Source organism: Triplophysa rosa, linkage group LG2 (genome assembly GCF_024868665.1).
Source record: "Triplophysa rosa linkage group LG2, Trosa_1v2, whole genome shotgun sequence".
Taxonomy (NCBI): Eukaryota; Metazoa; Chordata; class Actinopteri; order Cypriniformes; family Nemacheilidae; genus Triplophysa; species Triplophysa rosa.
In genome coordinates this window covers 20,218,423-20,237,818 of record NC_079891.1, presented here as the reverse complement: position 1 = coordinate 20,237,818, position 19,396 = coordinate 20,218,423, and the positions used below count along the sequence as shown (strand labels likewise).

Genomic DNA, 19,396 nt, shown 5'->3' with positions numbered 1-19,396 from the left:
TTTGCCATTCAAAGGACTTGTTCACAGGTCAATTGTCATTTCGTCGAATAAATATTCAGATCTTCCATTAGCGTTTTTGAAAGTCCATAGAGATTTCTTTCTAAAATGGCTTCAACTCAATTTTATGCCATCCAATTAAAGTCACTATAATGAATTAAAAAGCTCCTGTATTCCCTCCCTAAACGGGGATTATTGCTCATTACACTTCCTCAAACTTACTGATAAAAGTCTGTAACTGAACACTTGCCTGTTAATTGTTGACATAAAAAGAATATTTAATGTGTTTACTATTGTTTTGTAGTAGGTACTAAACAACAATTTGTTCTGTCAGTCTGACATCAACAAAACAAAAGAGCTTTCGATGTCTCCTTTTAAACCTGAAGTGTGGAATCTCTCTTGTGCCCTTAGAGATGTAATGGTAGAGATCTGTACCGGAATAATAATGATGTGAATGAAAGGGATGTAAATCTCTCGTTTCAGAAATCTTTCTCATGTATTTGAATTCCAACACAGAAGACATCATCTGACAGCTTTAAGTAATATTTATAATGAGATTGCCTGTTAGATAATGAAATCTGTTTCACCACTCCTCATATTTGTTGAAATGTGTCTCGATGAATGCTGATGAGATATTATGATGTCAGGATGCTTTTTCTTGGGGCCGATCACTTTTTTTTGTTTTCGAGGATCTCGCTGTTGAGTCAGTCTTCTACCAATGTCTAAGCACCAGTTAACAATAATTTACAGTTGTTTAATATGAGATTTGGGACTGAAACGTTTGAAAGGAATACTGAGGTTTAGAGATTACCCTCGTAGACACCTGTTTACATCACAGTAGCTCTTTTTGTTTCAGTTTCGGTATACGCCAGGGGTCTTAAACTCAATTTACCTGAGGTCCGCTAGTGTTTCCCATCAGGGGTCAACTGAACAGGTCTTATTCACGGTGATATGAATAATGAAAGCGAGTTTAATTGATATATTCTGAATGTTTCCTTTTTAATCAACTGATAAAAATCTTGGTAATCATTAACTACATAATTAATTTCTTTGAGGAATAAAGAGCTTAAATAAAGCATAACGTTCATTGTGTAATCAAACTGTGCCCTTCATTTTCTTAAATCAACAGAACAGAAAGAGTATATAATGTATTATCATATTAATTTCATTAATTCAACCCTCTCTTTCTCAGAGCTGGAGGCAAAAGAGGCTTGTGATTGGCTCCGAGCAGCAGGTTTTCCTCAGTATGCTCAATTCTATGAAGGTAATCAAACTCTCCTGCAAACATCTTTCTTCTGTATTTCCACACTGTCTCCTTCTTTCACCCCTGAACATTGTGTGTGCCTGTGTTTTTTTTTTGTCTTCTGGTGTTCCCCATCTCGTCATTTTTGAAAAGAGCAGGGATGTTACATCTCCCTCTCTCTCTCTCTCTCTCTCTCTCTCTCTCTCTCTCGCTCACAATCCCTCTCTCTCTGTTCCTGTTCAGGACTGAATGGATGGAAGCACTCCACTGCAGACAGCTTAAATGTTATTGTTATGTTTCAGGCTTAGTGATGGGGGAAATGGACTTGAGACCAGATGGCTTTTGGTTCAAATCCCTTTTGAGTTGTGAGTGTAAAGCCATGCTGAACTATTGAGTTTTCCACAGCATAGGTGCTAAAGATATTTGAGGCTTGTTTTAGTCCTATTGGGCTCTTTGCCCCGCAGAAGTTGATTTTCACAATTTCACATATGCTTGAAGATAAACAAATCTGGAAAGCTCATGCCGACTCTGTTTACAGGCTGCAGGGATTGGAGCCATTTAATATGGACGACAGAACTTGAATGAAGTCTTGAGACTATTTTAAGACTAGCTTAAAAATGAAACCATTTGTCAGCAGTTATTCACACTTATGATGCAATTTCAAATTTCTTTCTTTTTTTTTAAAGAAACACAAAATACAAATCTTTGAATTTTGCAATGTTCCATATAATGAATGTGAGTGTAGGTGGGTGATGTCAAGCTTGAAAATGGCAAAGATGTGGCACAAAAGTATCATTAAAATAGTCAGTATGACTTGTGTGCTATATTTGGTGTAGTCTGAAGTCATGCAGTTGCTACAGTCTAACAGATTTTTTTACTGTTACTGATAATGAGTTCTTTAACTGTTGCTGGAGATTTGACATAAGTGTCATCAAACACCATTTGGTCTTGGATGTCTCAAGACCAACTGCTGGACGTGTCGCACTTGATTACTGCGTAACACAATATTTATGTCCTTTTGGAGCTTAACAGCACCTGTCCTCATTCATTTACATCATATGGTAAAACGTGGTCTGTATCTAAGTTTGGAATGACACAAGAGAGAGTAATTTTCTTTTTAGGGTGAACAATTCTTTTAATCTTTTAACCAAAAACCTGAAACCGTATTCTAGCAGCTTTTAAAGCTGCCTTCCAGGAAACCATTTTTAATGATGTGTGGTCTCAAAGTTTTAGTTTTATGAAAATGTGCAGGGATTCTGTCACTGAAGTCGTTTTTTATAAAGCATGCGTACCTGTGACCCAGACGATGACAAATCCACAGACAAGTTCTAATATTAGCCTGCTCAAATTTCACAGGCGGGACTAAACCTGCACCTGTATGCAGATAAAGCTGTTTTTTTAATCGTGCCTCTTTAGGCACCCCAGGCCCATGAATATAAATCTAGAACCAAAATGTTTTTTATCCATCCTTAAAGAATGGTTCACTGTTGACATGCATGGAATGCAAGCCTGTAGTTTCATATGCATGAAATTAAACAATAATATTAACAAGGGTTTTTCTTATAAGAAATGCATACACATTTGAATAAAACGGTTTGGATAAAAATGACAGCCAAATGCGTAAATTTAAGCACAAGACCTTTAAAAAAACAATACGTACCACCTTTTCAAATGCTGATCACATTTAAAAAAGAAAATAACAGCTGTCCATGTTTTGTTGCTTTTTAAACCTTGCCCGCTGATGAAAATTGCACAGGAGGATGCAACAGCGCTTCTATTCACTTAGCAACCTGACAAACACCTGCCATCTACTCGACTTCCTCTGACAGAGTTGTGTATTTTTCTGCAGCATGTCACAGACTAAACGCAGTGCCCTCCTTTCATTGGTTGTTGACCTGCGTCGGCTGTGACAGAAACAGGGATGTGCTGAATTAAAGATGCCGCGGTGTCCGGAACGTTCCTGCCAGTGACGCGTATAGGGCTCCGTATTGGAGATATTCTTATACTGTTATATATCAAAGCAGACTTGAACTCATTCATCCCTGTGGCATTTGCATAAAAATAACTTTAAAGGAACAGTGGAAAGGATTTAACGTTGAAGAAAGACTTTGATGCAGTGACTGATCACTAAATAACTGCTGTGAATCAGTAGAGGTCATTGCGGAGGGATTCTGTGATCTCCTTTTGTCTATTGATGTCCGGCTTTGGCATAACTGCTATAGAGGTTTCCCACTTTTATCTCAGCATCGTCCCATGACGCTCTATTAAAAACCCTGTAGTTGGTGCTGTGTTGTTAAACAGCAGGGTTCCTGGTGCGAATGGTTTTACTCTTTGTAGCCTCTCTGTGGCAAGTAACTAATTAAAAATGGCTCATGGTGCGCTGCATGTGTGTCAGTTATGCCAACTTATTTCCGTATACATGTAATCTGTTGAAAGTTTATTCCATTGCAATGTCATATGCTTTTATACCATCCAGCTATATGCAGGGCTCTAGACTAACGTTTGAGAGAGGTGGCACTGGTGCTACCAAGTTATTCAGTTGGTGGCACCAGCCCTTAATTTAGTAGCACCAGAGTCATCACTAAAACTTCATTCAAATGTGTTTAATACATTAATAAATCAATTAGAAATTTAATTAATCAATTAGAAATTAATACAAATCATTGTTTATGATTTAATTATTTGTATTGTATATGAAAACTCTCTTTCAATACTTTACCATATTTAAAGCACATCTTTCTTAAAGCTACCTTGTTCCTTTATTTATTGTGAACAACTCGTATAAGAGAACACAATTCCTTTAAAGGGCTAGTTCACCCAAAAATAAAAATTCTGTCTTCATTTACTCACCCTCAGATTGTGTCAAACCTGTATACATTTAGTTGTTCTGTTGAACACAAAGATATTTGGAGGAATGTCAATTTTCAGTGTTGGGACATCATCAACTACCATAGTAGGAAACATTTTTGTATTTTTTTTGTTCTGCTGATCACATGATAAGATATCTTGAAGAATTTAGGAAAACAAACAGTTCTTGGGGCACCTTTGACTACCATTTAATTTTTCCTACTATGGCAGTCAATTATGTCCCAGAACTGAAAATTGCTAACATTCTTCCAAATATATTTCTCTGTGTTCATCAGAACAAAGTAATTTATGTAAGGGATAATGTACAGGCAGCCGGTTGTTATCGCAGAAATAAGCACCGACATTAGTTTTGAGTGGTTGTTATTTGAAAATTATTTGAAAATAACAACCCTTGGAATGTCGCGACGGGCCAATCAGAATCAAGCATTCAAATGAGCCGTGTAATAAACAGGTATAACCCAGACGACAAAACGGAAGTTATGCTATTTTTTACGCCGGGTGGTAACTGTGAGTCTTTAGTATTGGACTTTGGAGAATTTAAACTACTTGTGAAGGCCTATGTTAAAAATGTATGTGTTATCATGGATTGTGATTTTAAACTGGACAAACAGATTAACTCAGTAGTTAAATCTAGTTTTTTTCCAAATGAGACAATTTACTAAGGTGAAATCTTTCCTGTCTCCTAAAGACTTTTTACATATTTTTATTTCGACTCGCCTGGACTACTGTAATAGCTTATAAATAGGCGTTAGTCAGGCTTCCATTTCCAGATTGCAGATGGTCCAGAATGCGGCTCCACGCCTGTTGACTGGCACACGAAAGCGGGAACATATTACCCCCCATAGATTTTAGTTTTTGTCTTTAAATCTCTCAATGGTTTAGCCCCTAAATATTTATCCGACTTGATTAAGCCGTATGCTTCACTAAGATCTCTTAGGTCTCCTGACCATTTGCATTTGGCTGCCCCTCGGGCTAAGCTAACGAGTAGGGGGGACCGGGCATTTGCAGTGGCAGCCCCGAAGCTCTGGAATAGCTTGCCCCTCTACATTAGACAGGGCCAGACACTTGTTGTTTTTAAATCTAGTCTTAGAACTTATTTTTACAGTTTGGCATTTGACACTATGTGAGAGCTGCTTCCATGTATTGATTTATTGTTTTTCTATTGACCGGTTTTGTTATTGATAATTATACTCTCGTATGCATGTACAGCACTTTGTTAAACAAGTGGTGTTTTTTAAAAAGTGCTTTATAAATAAACTTTGACTTGACTTGACTTGAGGTATGAAATTACCTCAGGGTGAGTAAATAATGTTATAATTTTCATTTTTGGATGAACTATCCCTTTAATATCAGTGAGTGTTTTTGGGCCTGTCCTTTGTTGTTTGATGAACAATATAAACAGAGATCTTTATTATGCTGCTGCCCCTTTAAAGGACTCATTGTATGAGCACTTTCAACAAGTTGGTATGATTTATTAGGGTCTTCATGAAATGTCTGGAACATATTTTGCTTAAAAACACTCGACGGCTGTGTAAACAAAAACAGCTATGCTCACAGCAACCCATTTTGGTGCATGTCTCTTTAAATGATAATGAGTTACAGCGCACCCCACCACCCTTCCATCCGGCGTGTCAACACAACACGCGTAGTACTGGAATGCCATGGCTATGGTTTAGCTGAATTATGTTTCCTGAACTCCTCTGTTTTTAGTTTCGTTTTAAACGTCTCAAATCATTTGTCTGGAGACTAAAAAATCCATCACAGCAAACAGTTCTCACGTTGTATACTTGCCTAAAATCCACCGAATGCACACTTGCAGATCTCGGCGGAATTACGTGGATTTTAGCGCTTGTCGTTGACAAGTTATAACGTTACACACACAACGTTAGAGCATAACTAGTATGCTGTGACAGATTTTTCAACCTAAGGATGAATGATTTGAGACGTTTAAAATGAAACTAACCGCAGTGTTCGCTCCTGTTCATTAGCAAAACAAACAGTTTGCGGCAGCTGAACATATTAACGCACATATTCCCACAGACAAGGTTTAAGAGTAGTCCCAGACTAAAATGAAAGTTTGAGTTGTCTTAACTGAAATTAACGTGCACTGACATACCTTAAAATATACCATTGCCATTGATTTGTCTCAAGATGCACACCAGTAATGTTTTTTACTGAGGCATTTTTAGAAAAGCGACTTAAATATCCTAATTCCACTAAGGCATAGTCCTGGCTTAAGCTAAGCCTTGTCTGTGAAACTAGGCCATAATGTATTAACATACATACAGCTAAACTCCAAGTGCCCATTTGCCAAATAACATATAAATATAGAGTAAGTTTTGTGACTGACTTGGCTCCCTTCGCTATCATATGCTAACGTTATCCTCCTATATATACGGTACATGTACATCAATTCAGACTGTTGATAAATATTACTTACATTGGCACCTTTTCTCGTTCAGTTGGTCTCGATCCCTCTTGAGGAACAACTTTGAAGCTAATGCTGCTTGTACTGTCCCAGGTTGATAAAGCACTCCGGCTTGAAGTGATTCGCGCAAACAAGCTGGTTTTTACTTATGGTTTCTGAGGGATTTCCACTAAAAATAAAATAAATCCACTCCTGTCTCTTTTGAGGTTAGGACTCTGTGCAGCGACTACATAGCATGTTGCCCACAAACTTTAGCCATGGCGTCACGTGCACCGCTGTCACTTGTGAAAACAACAATGGCGGCATCGCCGTGGGTGGAATTGTGTAGATTAAGGGGCGGTAATATTATAATAAGAGCCTGCGTCTATGTCACATCAGGAGCGAAATCTGAACGGCTCGATTTCTCACATGCTTGCAGAGAGAAAGGCTTACCGGGATCCTGTTTTTCACGTTTTCTGGGTTGCTAGATGCACCGGGGACCCAGTTATAGCACTTAAACACAGAAAAAATGTGACTTCATGCAATGGGTCCTTTAAGAGCTTGCGCACTATACTATAACCCACATGCATTTTGTTTCCCAACTGTTTGTTCATGAAACAGACTACTTTTACAAGGATTCTTTTTAATATGGGAATTTTGACGTAATTTGTGTTTATATGTCCGTTTCAGAGCAAGAAGGCGTGAAAGAGAACTCCGTTTAGTATTTGTGCTCTGACTCCCTGGGCACGCGCATATCTCACACAACCCGTGAGACCTGAAGGCTTTTAGGGATTATTCTTCATGAAAGCTGCATTGATGCATGTTTGGCTTTTACATTTACATTTATTCATTTGGCAGACGCTTTTATCCAAAGCGACTTACATTGCATGATACTATACATTTGTTTCTGAGTATGTGCAATCCCTGGGATCAAACCCATGACCTTGGCGTTACTAGCGTCATGCCCTAACCACTGAGCTACAGTATACAGCTTTGCAGTATTGTTAGAGAGCTATACAATAGAACAGGGCTTAAAGTTTAAACACGTTTCCTGCTTTAGGTTCAAATGCATACAATACACGCAACACATTTCGTTATCTTTGCTGTTTTGTACCTTAGCCTGTGAAATCCTTGTATTCTGTAGGCGGCAAAATAAATTTGAGTTGCAAGATTGAGCGCTTCACTCGTTTGCCCTGTCGGTCCTTCCGCTTCATCATAGCATTACAGTACATGTGCTTCTTACACCCATTGAGCATTTCCTTTAAGCAGACAATAAGACGGATGGATTTACAAAGTATTTGACGGTGCAAGGAAAAAATAATCATTGGTGTTCCTTGAACCACAATGTAAAGGACACTTACAGTACTTAATAACTTTTTGAGAGGAAGAGATTGGAAGAGTTGTGATGTACAATGGAAACTTCTCATGCTCAACAAATGAAATGTCAACTTGATTCATACTGACAATGAATGTGCCGTTTTATATTAGAGATGGCTGGCTTGGTTTAAAGTTGTCTTTGTGTGTCATCGTGTTGATATAGTTTTACTTTGTTCGTAAACTGTTGGACATGAATGCTCTTAGGGAGTCATTTGTTGGACCTGCATTTTCTCAGAAAGGAAGGAGGTCGAAACAAAAGCTGGAAATGGGACACCTCAGCAGTGTTAAAGTGCGCGCACACACACACACACACACACACACACACACACACACACACACACACACACAGCCACACAAACAATAAACAGGTATACACATGCTGAACTGTTTTTCATCTTTGTTCAGTCTAAAATAGGGCCACCCAGAGTTTAGTGCTGTTTGTCATTATTTTAATAGAACGTCAGCTGTTTAATTTAAGATGTGACTGCCATTAAAGTGTGTGCATTTCTACACTGTGATCCATAAAAAACAAGACATTACTTAAATCAACAAAACTTCAGGAAATTTTACAGCATATTGAAAATTCTTTCACTGTCAGAATGACTCAGTAGCTCAGAGCTCAGAGAACGGCTCTTACAGTAATTGCGCTTAAGCAAAGCATAACACCGCGTCTTAACCAAATGCGACGCGACGCTGCGACACGTGATAAAAGGTATCTTTTCCATGTTAACCAGAGGTTTTGTCCTAACCAGCCGCAACGAGAAACGGCCGTTTCTATTTTAGACGTCGCGGCTGACAGCTCCGCCAACACAAAGGTCTCATTCAATGTAAGTTATGCAGCTCATGAATATTAATTGCCAAACATGGATGAGGACAGGCTATATACGTTTGATTACATACGTTTAGATTCTAAAATTATAGCATAGCGTCTGGTGAGGCAAAACTGAAGTCATGAGAACAGGACGCATCTTCTCTTTGTGCACTCTTCAGCTTCAGCGTGCGAGGCTGCGTGGACAGAGAAAAACTGTTCTTATTGGCTGTGTCTTGTGATTGATTGTCGCGTCCCGCCCCTTTTTCGCGTTCGGTATGGACAAACAAATTGCTTATCGCAGGAATCTCATCGCGTCGCGTTTGGTTAGGATGCGGTGTTAAACATTCTGTTATGGACACAGCAAACATTCAGTGGTGTAAGTGGCTAAAAAACCTGTGTTAAAGTAACAGTCATCTTAAAATTAAAATTCTGTCTTAATTTACTCACCCTTAAAGTGGAAATGAACCTTCCAGTCAAGTTAACATTATTTATTAAATAGGTTTCCACTTCAATCAAAAATGCTATAGTAAACCAGATTAGTGTGACCCTTTAAAAGAAAAAGGATTCCTTTTATAGGTTTTGTAGCAAGGGCGCCGCCATCTTGCAGTACCGCTTGAATGTGACGTCACCGGGTTGGTTGGCTTCCCCGAGTTCATCAGGCACAATGGGAGAGACACTGTTAAATACAGGACAGTGGAGGACATATAGGGAAAGATAACAGTTGAGACTGTGAAACATGGAAACTGTAAAGCCACAGGATTATCAGAGGAAATATTTACAGTTAGAAAATGAGAAATTAATAAAAATTGAAACGGGGTGTGTCTTTTATAGAAGTTTACCAATATAGACATATATGAATAAATGCATTAAATTACACATTTAAATGCATTAGTCTACTTGATGTATAACAGCTATACTTTAGATCAGTGTTTCCCAACCCTGGTCCTCGGGGCACACCTTCCAGAATGTTTTAGATCTCTACCTATATAAAACACCTGAATCAACTCATCAATCAGGTGTTTCATATAGGGAGAGAACTAAAACATTTTGGAAGGTGTGCCCCGAGGACCAGGGTTGGGAAACACTGCTTTAGATACATTTAACCCTATCATCCAGGAGTTTTGATTAAGACCCTGTCGTGTATTTCGCCAGAATAGCGGTCTGATGCAGCATCTGAGCGCTGATAACGCTGTACTGTATACACAATACAACGTGCAAGAAACAGTTTGGTGTAGTGTTGATGTGTTTATTAGTAGACTGCGTTATTTACAGTTCAGACCTTCGTGTAATGGAATAAAACAGACGAAATTTCACTTGAATGAGAAAACACTTTAATGTGCCGAAGCCATCAGAACCGAACCGAACCGAAAACCGTGGCCGAAAAACCAAGCTTTGTATTGAACCGTGGGTGAGCTGTATTGTTGTATCCCTAATAGTAAGTGATTCTTTTGAGCCTATGTGACATGTTTTATGATACTATACTGTATTTAGTCAAATACAATAAAGAAATACAGTGTATTAGATCAATAATCTGTTATATTGGTGAATGTAAATAAACAGCAAACATAATTATTGTGCTCATTTAGTGACAACAGTGTGGAAATTTTATTTACATAATAACTGTATTTTGCATCATTTTCAAATATAGTTATGACGAAAATGTTTGCCTTTTCAAAGCAAATGTTTGCCTTTTCAAAGCAAATACATACATATCAATATTTTGATAAGTTTCATTTAGTCAAAGGGCTAAAACATATTGAGATCATTTTTTATTTCATCAGCCCTGTGTGTGTCATTTTTTTGTCAGTATGTGCATATTATTTGGGATAAAGTGTAATGTCGTGTATGACTAATCTTTCTTCCTCTATTACTTGTCTTCTTTACTAACCACTGGACTGAATGTTACATTTGATCCCAGTAGGCTTTAATTAACCTCATTATGTACGTGAATTAATTCAGTTAAACTTCTGTCTGTGCTCAGCCTCTCTGTTTCCCATTGAGATCTCCGCTGTGAGGAGAGACCATGAGTTTCTGGATCATGACTCTCTCAAGGCATTATGCAGGTGAGAAACCATTGCTTATTCATGTCAATAGAAATTTCATGTAACATTCTTCTTTAGAACAGTGTCTTCTAGTGTGAGTTCATACGTTTTATTCACGTTGGTATCCACTGCATTCATCATCGAAAAAACATGTGAAAATATGAATGAATTACAGTAAGACCCTCATAACGTAACATTTATGTTTTTCGGCGTACATTTAACATTGTGAGTCATGTGTCATGGGATGGCATCTCATTTGTTGCAGTCTCCAAAGCCCATCTATGATCACCATGAAGACGGGAGCGTTTTGTCAGAAGGCCTCGCTGTGCTTTATTGTTCTATGAATTTCATTTTTATCCTGAACTTTACTCTCGTTTTCTTTTCATTAAACCATGTGGAATAAGTGATTATGTGACCAGTCACACCTGCAGAAATCATGGATTGAATGGCCTTTTCTACAAAGATAGTGAATAAACAGAAAACAGGAAATTACATTTCCCAGGGGGCAACTGGTGCCGCTGGTCCTTGGAAGATAGAAGAAGAGAGATGGAGAGAATATACCATCTGGTCTAAAGCAGCTAGTGATGCACAGATTAAAGAAAACTGAGAAAACACACCAGGATAGCTCCATAAAGAAAAAACGCACACGCATAGCTGAAGCGGAAATGCTGAAATACTACATCATATGCATGGAAACAAGTCGATAAAAACTTACATTTAAAGAAGAGAAACCTGCATAGTATGTGTTTGTATTGATGGCAAAATGTTGGCTTCAGTATGATACCGTGCCACTGGTAGCTACCACCTAAGTTAAAAACTAAACTGATGAAATACTACGGCTGTCAACAACTCCATGTTAATATTTTGCTCATTTGATATTTTTGGAAATCTGGCTAAATACACTGAAAATGGAAATGCTGCTTTTATCTAATTGTCTTATTACGTTTTTGGCTTTTAGGATGAATGTGCTAGCTTTAAGGATACATATAAACTAGTGTGCTCCAAAATGCACGATTAAAGCATTCAAAACTTTTAGTACAGTCTCTTACTTCCGCCAATTGACCATTTTGCTAAATGTAAACACTGATCCAGTAGCACTTCCTGTTTCAGTATATACAATACATCTTAAAGATGTTAGTTGAACATTCTGGTTTAGTTCCAAATGTTTTGTTGGTTGTATTTTGTTTTAACATTTGTGTAGGTAAAAAACAGAAAGGGCATCTGCACCTGTTTTGTTTACATTTTGCAAAATGGTCTATAGACTGTTTCATCGAACGCCTGTGCCTGACCCGAAGTTAACTTCCGGTCAGTGTTTGGTTATCGTTCTGGCTAGTGGCTAATAATATAACAATTTATTATATATTTAATTTATATTAATATTCATTTATATTAATATTTTATTGTATATTAATTGGTTTAAATTAGATTAAAACTATTCAACAGTTATTGATTCTTTCCAGAGGTCTGGCCCACACAACGTTTGCTTATGTTGTTGTCATTGAAACCGTCTATACAGATCCATGATTTTTGTCGTCAGCGGAAATTATGTCAATGCATCAAACAAACTGCGACTTTCAAGGCACTTCAGAAGGTCTTGAACTTTTAATCCTTTAAGCTTACATTGTCTGAAAATAAATATTTAAAATGGTAATATTGTACTGCTGTACTTTTTGTTTGGTTTTGACCAGGTACAACCCACAGTTGATATGTTTTAGTAGAAACCAATTTGCTCCTGGTAAAGGCATTGACCAGTCCCTGCAGTGTTTTGCGATTTTGTGATCACAGAATTTAACGCATAATCAAACAAACTCCGCAAAATTTGTGGCAACTTGCAAAATTTAGAGATTGATGCAGATTTTCTGTGGATTTTTGGCCGAAGACGTAGATGTGACGTCATCACATCGCTCATTCCGTCAAAACCTGCTCCAAACGTCAAGCAGAGAAACTATGGGAAGGGAGATAGACGGGTCTGGAACACTTACAATTGAAACGAAACGTGATTGGTTGCTTGACCTGTCAGTCAAAATGGCCTCTTGGGTGGGCCTTAAACTTAAAGCGGCCAAGGTTTCCAGACCTTCAGTATGAATCTGCTGCATGCCTTTTAATCATTGGAAATGCATAAATAATGTTTTCACAGGTGGTAGTTTTTTCCAATTCAAGTAGTATTTGTAACTTTTCCGTTAAACCCCAAGCCCCTCCCCCCCCTCGCAATTTTTATCCCAAAATGTGAATAAAGCCACTGCAAAATTAAGCATTTTTGGCCGCAAAAATCACAAAAATCCTGTGGGGACCGATTGACTTCTACAGCAGTAATAGAAAAGTCAATCTTCTTCTCCAGAATCTCTGCAGTGGTTTTGGAATCCACTTTGCCCCATCACACCCCCACCGGCCCTCTTAAGTTAGTGAGCTGATGAGCTCATCTGTTCATCTCTCTGCCTCAGCAGGTTCCTCGTGCTCTTAAAGATCCCTGACTGTCTCTCTGTGAAGTGGCCTCATGTGGCGTCTGTCTTGACACCTGAGCGGATATGTCAGTCTGCGGCCGCGTTTCCAAATAGCTCGAAGATGAAATGAACTACCAGGGTATCTCAGCAAAAATGCTGAGATGAAATTTCATGCTGTCAGTCAGCTGTTTATTGGAATCTGGTGTGAGAGTCAATAGTCCTGTACTCAATGCGTGTTTCCTGGGCTTTGGCTTTGGAACAATGATTAGATATCCTAGTTACTGTGGGAAGTGACTTTATTTGCTTGTGTACGTATGTGAAAAGCATGTTTCACGTTGTGTCCCCTTGATGGGAGCAGGGACCTAGCGGTAGGGCTGTCCAACGATTAATAGTGATTAATCGCAACCAGAATAAAAATGTATGTTTACATAACATATGTCTGTGTACTGTGCATATTAATTTTGTATTTATAAACACATACATGCATTCATTTAAGAAAAATATAAAAATTAATAAAAGTTTATATATCATTTAAATTATTGGTAAATATAAATAAATACATCTAAATAGTTCCTAAATATATATACATGTATGTGTAAGTTTTTGTTTTATAAATGCAAAATAAAAATGCACAGTAAACAGGCATATATTATGTAAACATAAACGTTTAGTCTGGATGCGATTAATTGTGATTAATCGTTTGACAGCCCTACCTAGCAGTTAGCTTATTTAGCAGATAAGAGGTTTGAATCCATCCTGCACTGTCTTGATCCTATTCTGCTATAATAAACTCATACGACATGATCATTTTTCAAGCAGAACCTAGTTTCTAAAACATGGTTTCTAGGCTACATCATACGTATGCATGTGTTTTCCAAATAGACAATATGTATAACAAATAAATATGAATATATGCATAAACATGCAGTCAGAGAAAATAGATTTAATTAAAAAAGAAATGTGTTGAATTGAAATAGATGACGGATTTCTAGATATAATATTATAAATGTGACAGGTGCTGTAAGATTTAAGCAGGTCTTTGCTCTTCACCTTCCGTTACGCGCACATTTACTGTGGCTTTTCCACGTTTTTTCCACGTGCTTTTCAAACACGTTACTGTATTATGAGCGAGTGGCACGCACATGACACTAACTTTACACTGTGCCTTAAACGCAACCGTTTAATTGAATGATACGAGAATGCGCTTTCATGTATACGACACCCACGGATGGAGGGAGAAGGTAAAGAGCGTGCTATTAAACCTTCACTTTATGATGGTGAAACTTTGCAGTTAATCCGCGGGTCACATCATGCATATAGAATCGTGAGGAGCGATCCGTACGGAACACGGACAAACTCTGATCAGATCCTTTACGCCACTAATAATTGTTGCAAAATATTTTATGCATAATAATTGGCTAATTTTAAAAGTGCTGCTGAATCGATACGGAGGCAGGTGTATAGATGCGAGCATCGTCAGGAGCTCATGCCGATGAATCGACGTATCGATATTTTGAACACTGATACGACAAATCACACAGCACACACACACACTTTTTAAAATCAGTTTCTCACATACCATACCAAACACACTCCCGTACCCCTTTGTTTCTTTGTGGTTTGGGTTTTCTAGGATTATTTTTGGTCTATCATGCAAAATAAGCATTATAAAATAGCAAAATCCTGTGTGTGTTTGCTTATATGTGTTCAAAAGAAATTCTGTGGCCATTGGTGCGCAACAAGTAAACAGACTCAGTCAAAACAGACCAGACAGATAGAGACTTTGTATGTGCGGTCGCTACATTTCTGTGTGTCCATTTACGCACATAGTTGAGCAAACGGTCGGTTTGGAATATTCTTCTTTGCTTCTCGCTGAGGCAATCACTGAAAACAAAATTGTTCATCGTCCTTGCATGTACTGTATAAGTTGGAATAATACGCAGTTGGTGAATTCAAAAGACAGCTGAATGTTCACTCTTTCTCCCTCTCTCTGAGCTGGGGCTACTCACATCAACCGTAAACAGGCCAATAATCAGATAATGACATGGTGATGAATGACTCTCTACCTTTAACAAAAGTGCTGTCATGTTAGAGCTGATCAGGTGCAGATGGTGAAAGCGGTGGAGTCACGATCAGACCAAACACGGGTTTGATTGATCCATCACTCTGTCGAGCGTGGCATTAAAGGCGGGTAACCGATTTCCGAATTACGCTTTAGAAAACTGAGTCGGGCCGAGTACCAAAACAACCTTGTAGCCAATCAGCAGTAAGGTGCACAGTGCAAGATGGGGGTAGGGGTGTGTTTGTTTTGGTGATTTGAACATCAACAACGGCTAAGAGAAATCGGACACCCCGCCTTTAATGCAATTCAGCTGGGGGTATCATCAGAGCTCGATCAACATCAAAAACGCACAAACACACACCTTTTCAACAAAATAAAAAAAAAACTAAAAAATTGTGCTTTTAGCCTTGACAACCGGAAGTGACTTTGGTGGTTTTGTCCTGCAGTAATAACAAGAACACACAACATGCACTTAAAGGTCCAGTCAGTAAAATCTAGCGGCAAGGTTGCTAATTGCAACCAACTGCTCACTCCACCCCTCCCGTTCGAAACACTGCAACGGCTGACAGAACATTGGGAAGTATATGCAAGGGGACCCGCGGTGTATGTAGATAGAAATAGCTCATTCTAAGGTAATAAAAACATAACGCTTTATTGTGAAAGCTCTTTATACACCTCTGAAGACATAGTTATGTATATTATATTGCATTTCTGTCAATACATCCTCCAAAGAATTACACACTGGACCTTTAAAGCTCACACAGCAGTGGGTTTTATTCAGAGTGACACACTGTACAGTAATTACATAGACAGTCTGCTTTGGGGCAACCTGGGGTTTAGTGTCTTGCTCAGGGACACATTGAGCGCTTTTCCACCATCGCGCCGAACGGTTCTAAGCACAGTCTGAAACGGTTACAGTTATGTTTCCACGTGAGCCTGGTTTGACACGGCGCGATAACAAACTGTTCTCGGCTCGGAATTTTCAGCACGGTTCTATAACCGTGCTAATGAACGCGCGCAGAGGCGTTATAGCTCAGTCTCTTGTGTTACCAAGGCATCGCGTGACGAGTTTGTGTTTACATTCTAAAAATTTCCATTATCAGCCCTGCGGTGGAAAATGAAACCATTTACGTACCGGCTGGCATGGAACGGCATGGTGTGGAATGATTAAGCAATGAGAACGATTCGGTGCAATGGTGGAAAAGAGCTCATTGACCCTGTTAACACCTGGTATTAACATCTGCTTTGGGTGGTCTGAAATAGTCATCAAAGAGACATTTACATCAGTATTAACATGTGCTTTCTGTAATTAGGTTTCATAAAGGAAAGGCAGCTGTATTAACTGAACTGTAGATGTCTGTTTCACGTGATCTGCAGTTGTTTACATTTGTGCGTTTAAAAAGTATTTTTCTCATGATTAACTTTTCTTGGTTAAAAATAAACAAAATCAGTTATTGAGCACATACATACCTGTAAACATCAGTATTCAAAACTGCGTTCTTACCCAGTCACAACAGTAGGGTTAGGGGTCGTTCACACACACTCTTAAAACAAATGTGTTAAAAACAACACTACATGTGTTATTTATTACACATGTTCTGAGTGTGCACAGGGACAACACATTTGAGTTAAATTTGACACAGAACATGTGTTATAAAATGTAACACACAAATGTGTTGCTTTAGTAAACACATCAATGTGTTATTTTGTGTGTATTTAACACAACTTTGTGTTATTGAGTAATTGTTTAGTTTTAATATAAAAGATTAAAAATATTAAAATTACAAAATTACGAAACAGACAACTACTGAATACTGTCCAAATACTATTTATTTGTTATTTTTTAACAAATATTTGAAATACGTTAAAATACGTAAGTTGAATTGTTTACAGTACAATTGTTAAACAATCACTTTAAACATAAATTACATTACATGCATTTTAAAACACTATTTATAAAATAATTCATTGAATCTCAATACAGCACATGTTAAACACTGTTGAATAGAACAATGCCTGAAATGGTTTCTAACATGTAAATTGCAAAAAACAATTCTCAGCTTGCCCTCAAACATACCAACGTGTTATTTCACATTTAGAAAAATACTTAAAATGAACTTGACATTTGTATTCAGATAAATAACACATATGTGACCCTGGGTCACAAAATCAGTCTTAAGTAGCACGGGAACATTTTTAGTAAAAGCCAAAAAAAACATTGTATGGGTCAAAATTATCGATTTTTCTTTTATGCCAAAAATCATTAGAATATTAAGTAAAGATCATGTTCCATGAAGATATTTTGTAAATTTCCTACCTTAAATATATAAAAACTTTATTTTTGTGAGTGGATGGTCTGCCACAGTGCCCCTGATTAACAACTTCAAAGGCAATTTTCTCAATATTTTTTTTTTTGCTCCCTCAGATTCCAGAGTTTTAAACTGTTGTATCTCCGCCAGATATTGTCTTATCCTAACAACCCCATACATCTATAGAAAGCTTAATCATTCAGCTTTCAGATGATGTAAAAATCTCAATTTTGAAAAATTGACCCATTAGACTGGTTTTGTTGTCCAGGTTCACATATATAGTTCATGTACTAACCTGGTGTTCACCTGCTCACCTTATCAACTTAACATTAAAACCTGCTCAAAGACAACATATTTCCAACAAATTAGTTTCAAACACTAACATATTTAAAATAAAACTTTGTATCTAGGAGTGACATATTCCAAGTAACTTTCTTGATGAAATGGACAGTGTCTTTGTCTCTTCTTGTTCTCTCAGGACTGTAGGGGTCACATCTCAATATTCGATCAACAGATACTTGTTGAGACAAATTAGTTTAGCCTTAGTTGATCAGTTCTCCAACACTCCCGACTGTGAACAGTTTTCTCCATGTTTCCTTGCCGTCTATGAAGACAGTTGCAAGCAATCTGTGTAAAATTTTTGAACTGTGGTTTGGGCTTCGTCTTCCATTACCTTAAAAATAAGACGTATATTAAGACCACGGTCATATTAAAAAGCATTAGACATTTACACAAGTGTAACCCTACTGGAAAATCCAGCTAATACCAGCTAAAGCTGGTAGCTGGTTCAAGCTGGTTATGAGCTGGATTTTCCAGTAGAGAAACAAAAACTTTACACTATTACCCTTGCTGCATTGCCAAATAGTCATGTAACATAGCACAAAATGGCGCCTATTTAATCCCACAAGGATGTTGATTAAGTACGTAGCGCTTTATCCTTATCCTGCAGCAGGCATTGAGGTTCGACTCTTACCATTAAGCCACTACTCTCCACTAGGACTAGACACGGTGACGGTGCATACTGTTCCACCATGCCCTGAACTATACTTGACATTCGAAAGGCATCGTTTGTAATAAGACCCACTGACGCTAGTTGCGTATTTTACGTCAGGACATAAACTCGACTAAATTAGAAAAGATGCATGTTATCCCGTGTCGCGTCTATTTACGAATTACGACACCATATGTTAGGGCTTTAAAGTGCTCAAAGTCCCATATGTAATAACATGTAGTCCAATGTGCCGTAGCATTTCATAAAATAATATTTGTTAATAATCCTGCAATCGTAACGTTAGCTTTGCAAAACCGCGCAAAACGCGCAAGCTCAGCATCGGGCACTATTTTGTTAAAAGATTAACCATAACAAAGGTTAAAATGAACAGCCGGTTTCCTGCACAATAATCACGAAAGTTTCTTACGCTATGTAAAAATACAATATTTATATATATCTTATTCTAACTGTAATTTTAAAATTAATTTCTTACCTGAGGCAGATGGCCACATCTCTGACTGGAATGGCGGTAGGAAATGAAGTTGAACGTCACACAGCGCAGGCGCAACAGAATATGAGTTCTTGTCTCGTCTTGTCTTTTTTTTGCTCAAACAAACAAATACATAACAGATGGCCAAGGGTCTACAATAATAATGACACGCATAAAAATGACAATAATGCGTGTTTGTCTGTACTTGTGTCGAACTTGTGAAACGTCATCAGTGCATGACCTGTGTGAACTTGGGATAGCCATTAACGGCAACAGCGCAGAAAACCTGCATAATGGTAGAAATATTACTCTTATTATGTCACGAAGTGTTGTTTTAAGAGCAATTCAGGCGAGAATG

The 19,396-nt window shown here is 37.9% G+C and overlaps 1 protein-coding gene across 4 annotated transcripts in view; it reads left to right on the top strand.

Annotated features, from left to right (window-relative positions):
* The window catches only part of stard8 (StAR-related lipid transfer (START) domain containing 8), a 75,099-nt gene that overhangs the window by 42,037 nt on the left and 13,666 nt on the right, over positions 1 to 19,396 (top strand). For 3 of the 4 annotated variants that reach the window (XM_057358232.1, XM_057358222.1, XM_057358242.1), the window contains 2 exons: positions 1,190 to 1,261; positions 10,685 to 10,766. In XM_057358232.1, the coding sequence (XP_057214215.1) occupies positions 1,190 to 1,261; positions 10,685 to 10,766 (154 nt within the window). Of the gene's footprint in view, positions 1 to 1,189; positions 1,262 to 10,684; positions 10,767 to 19,396 lie in introns of those variants that run through there. The other variant, XM_057358251.1, reaches the window with a different exon arrangement.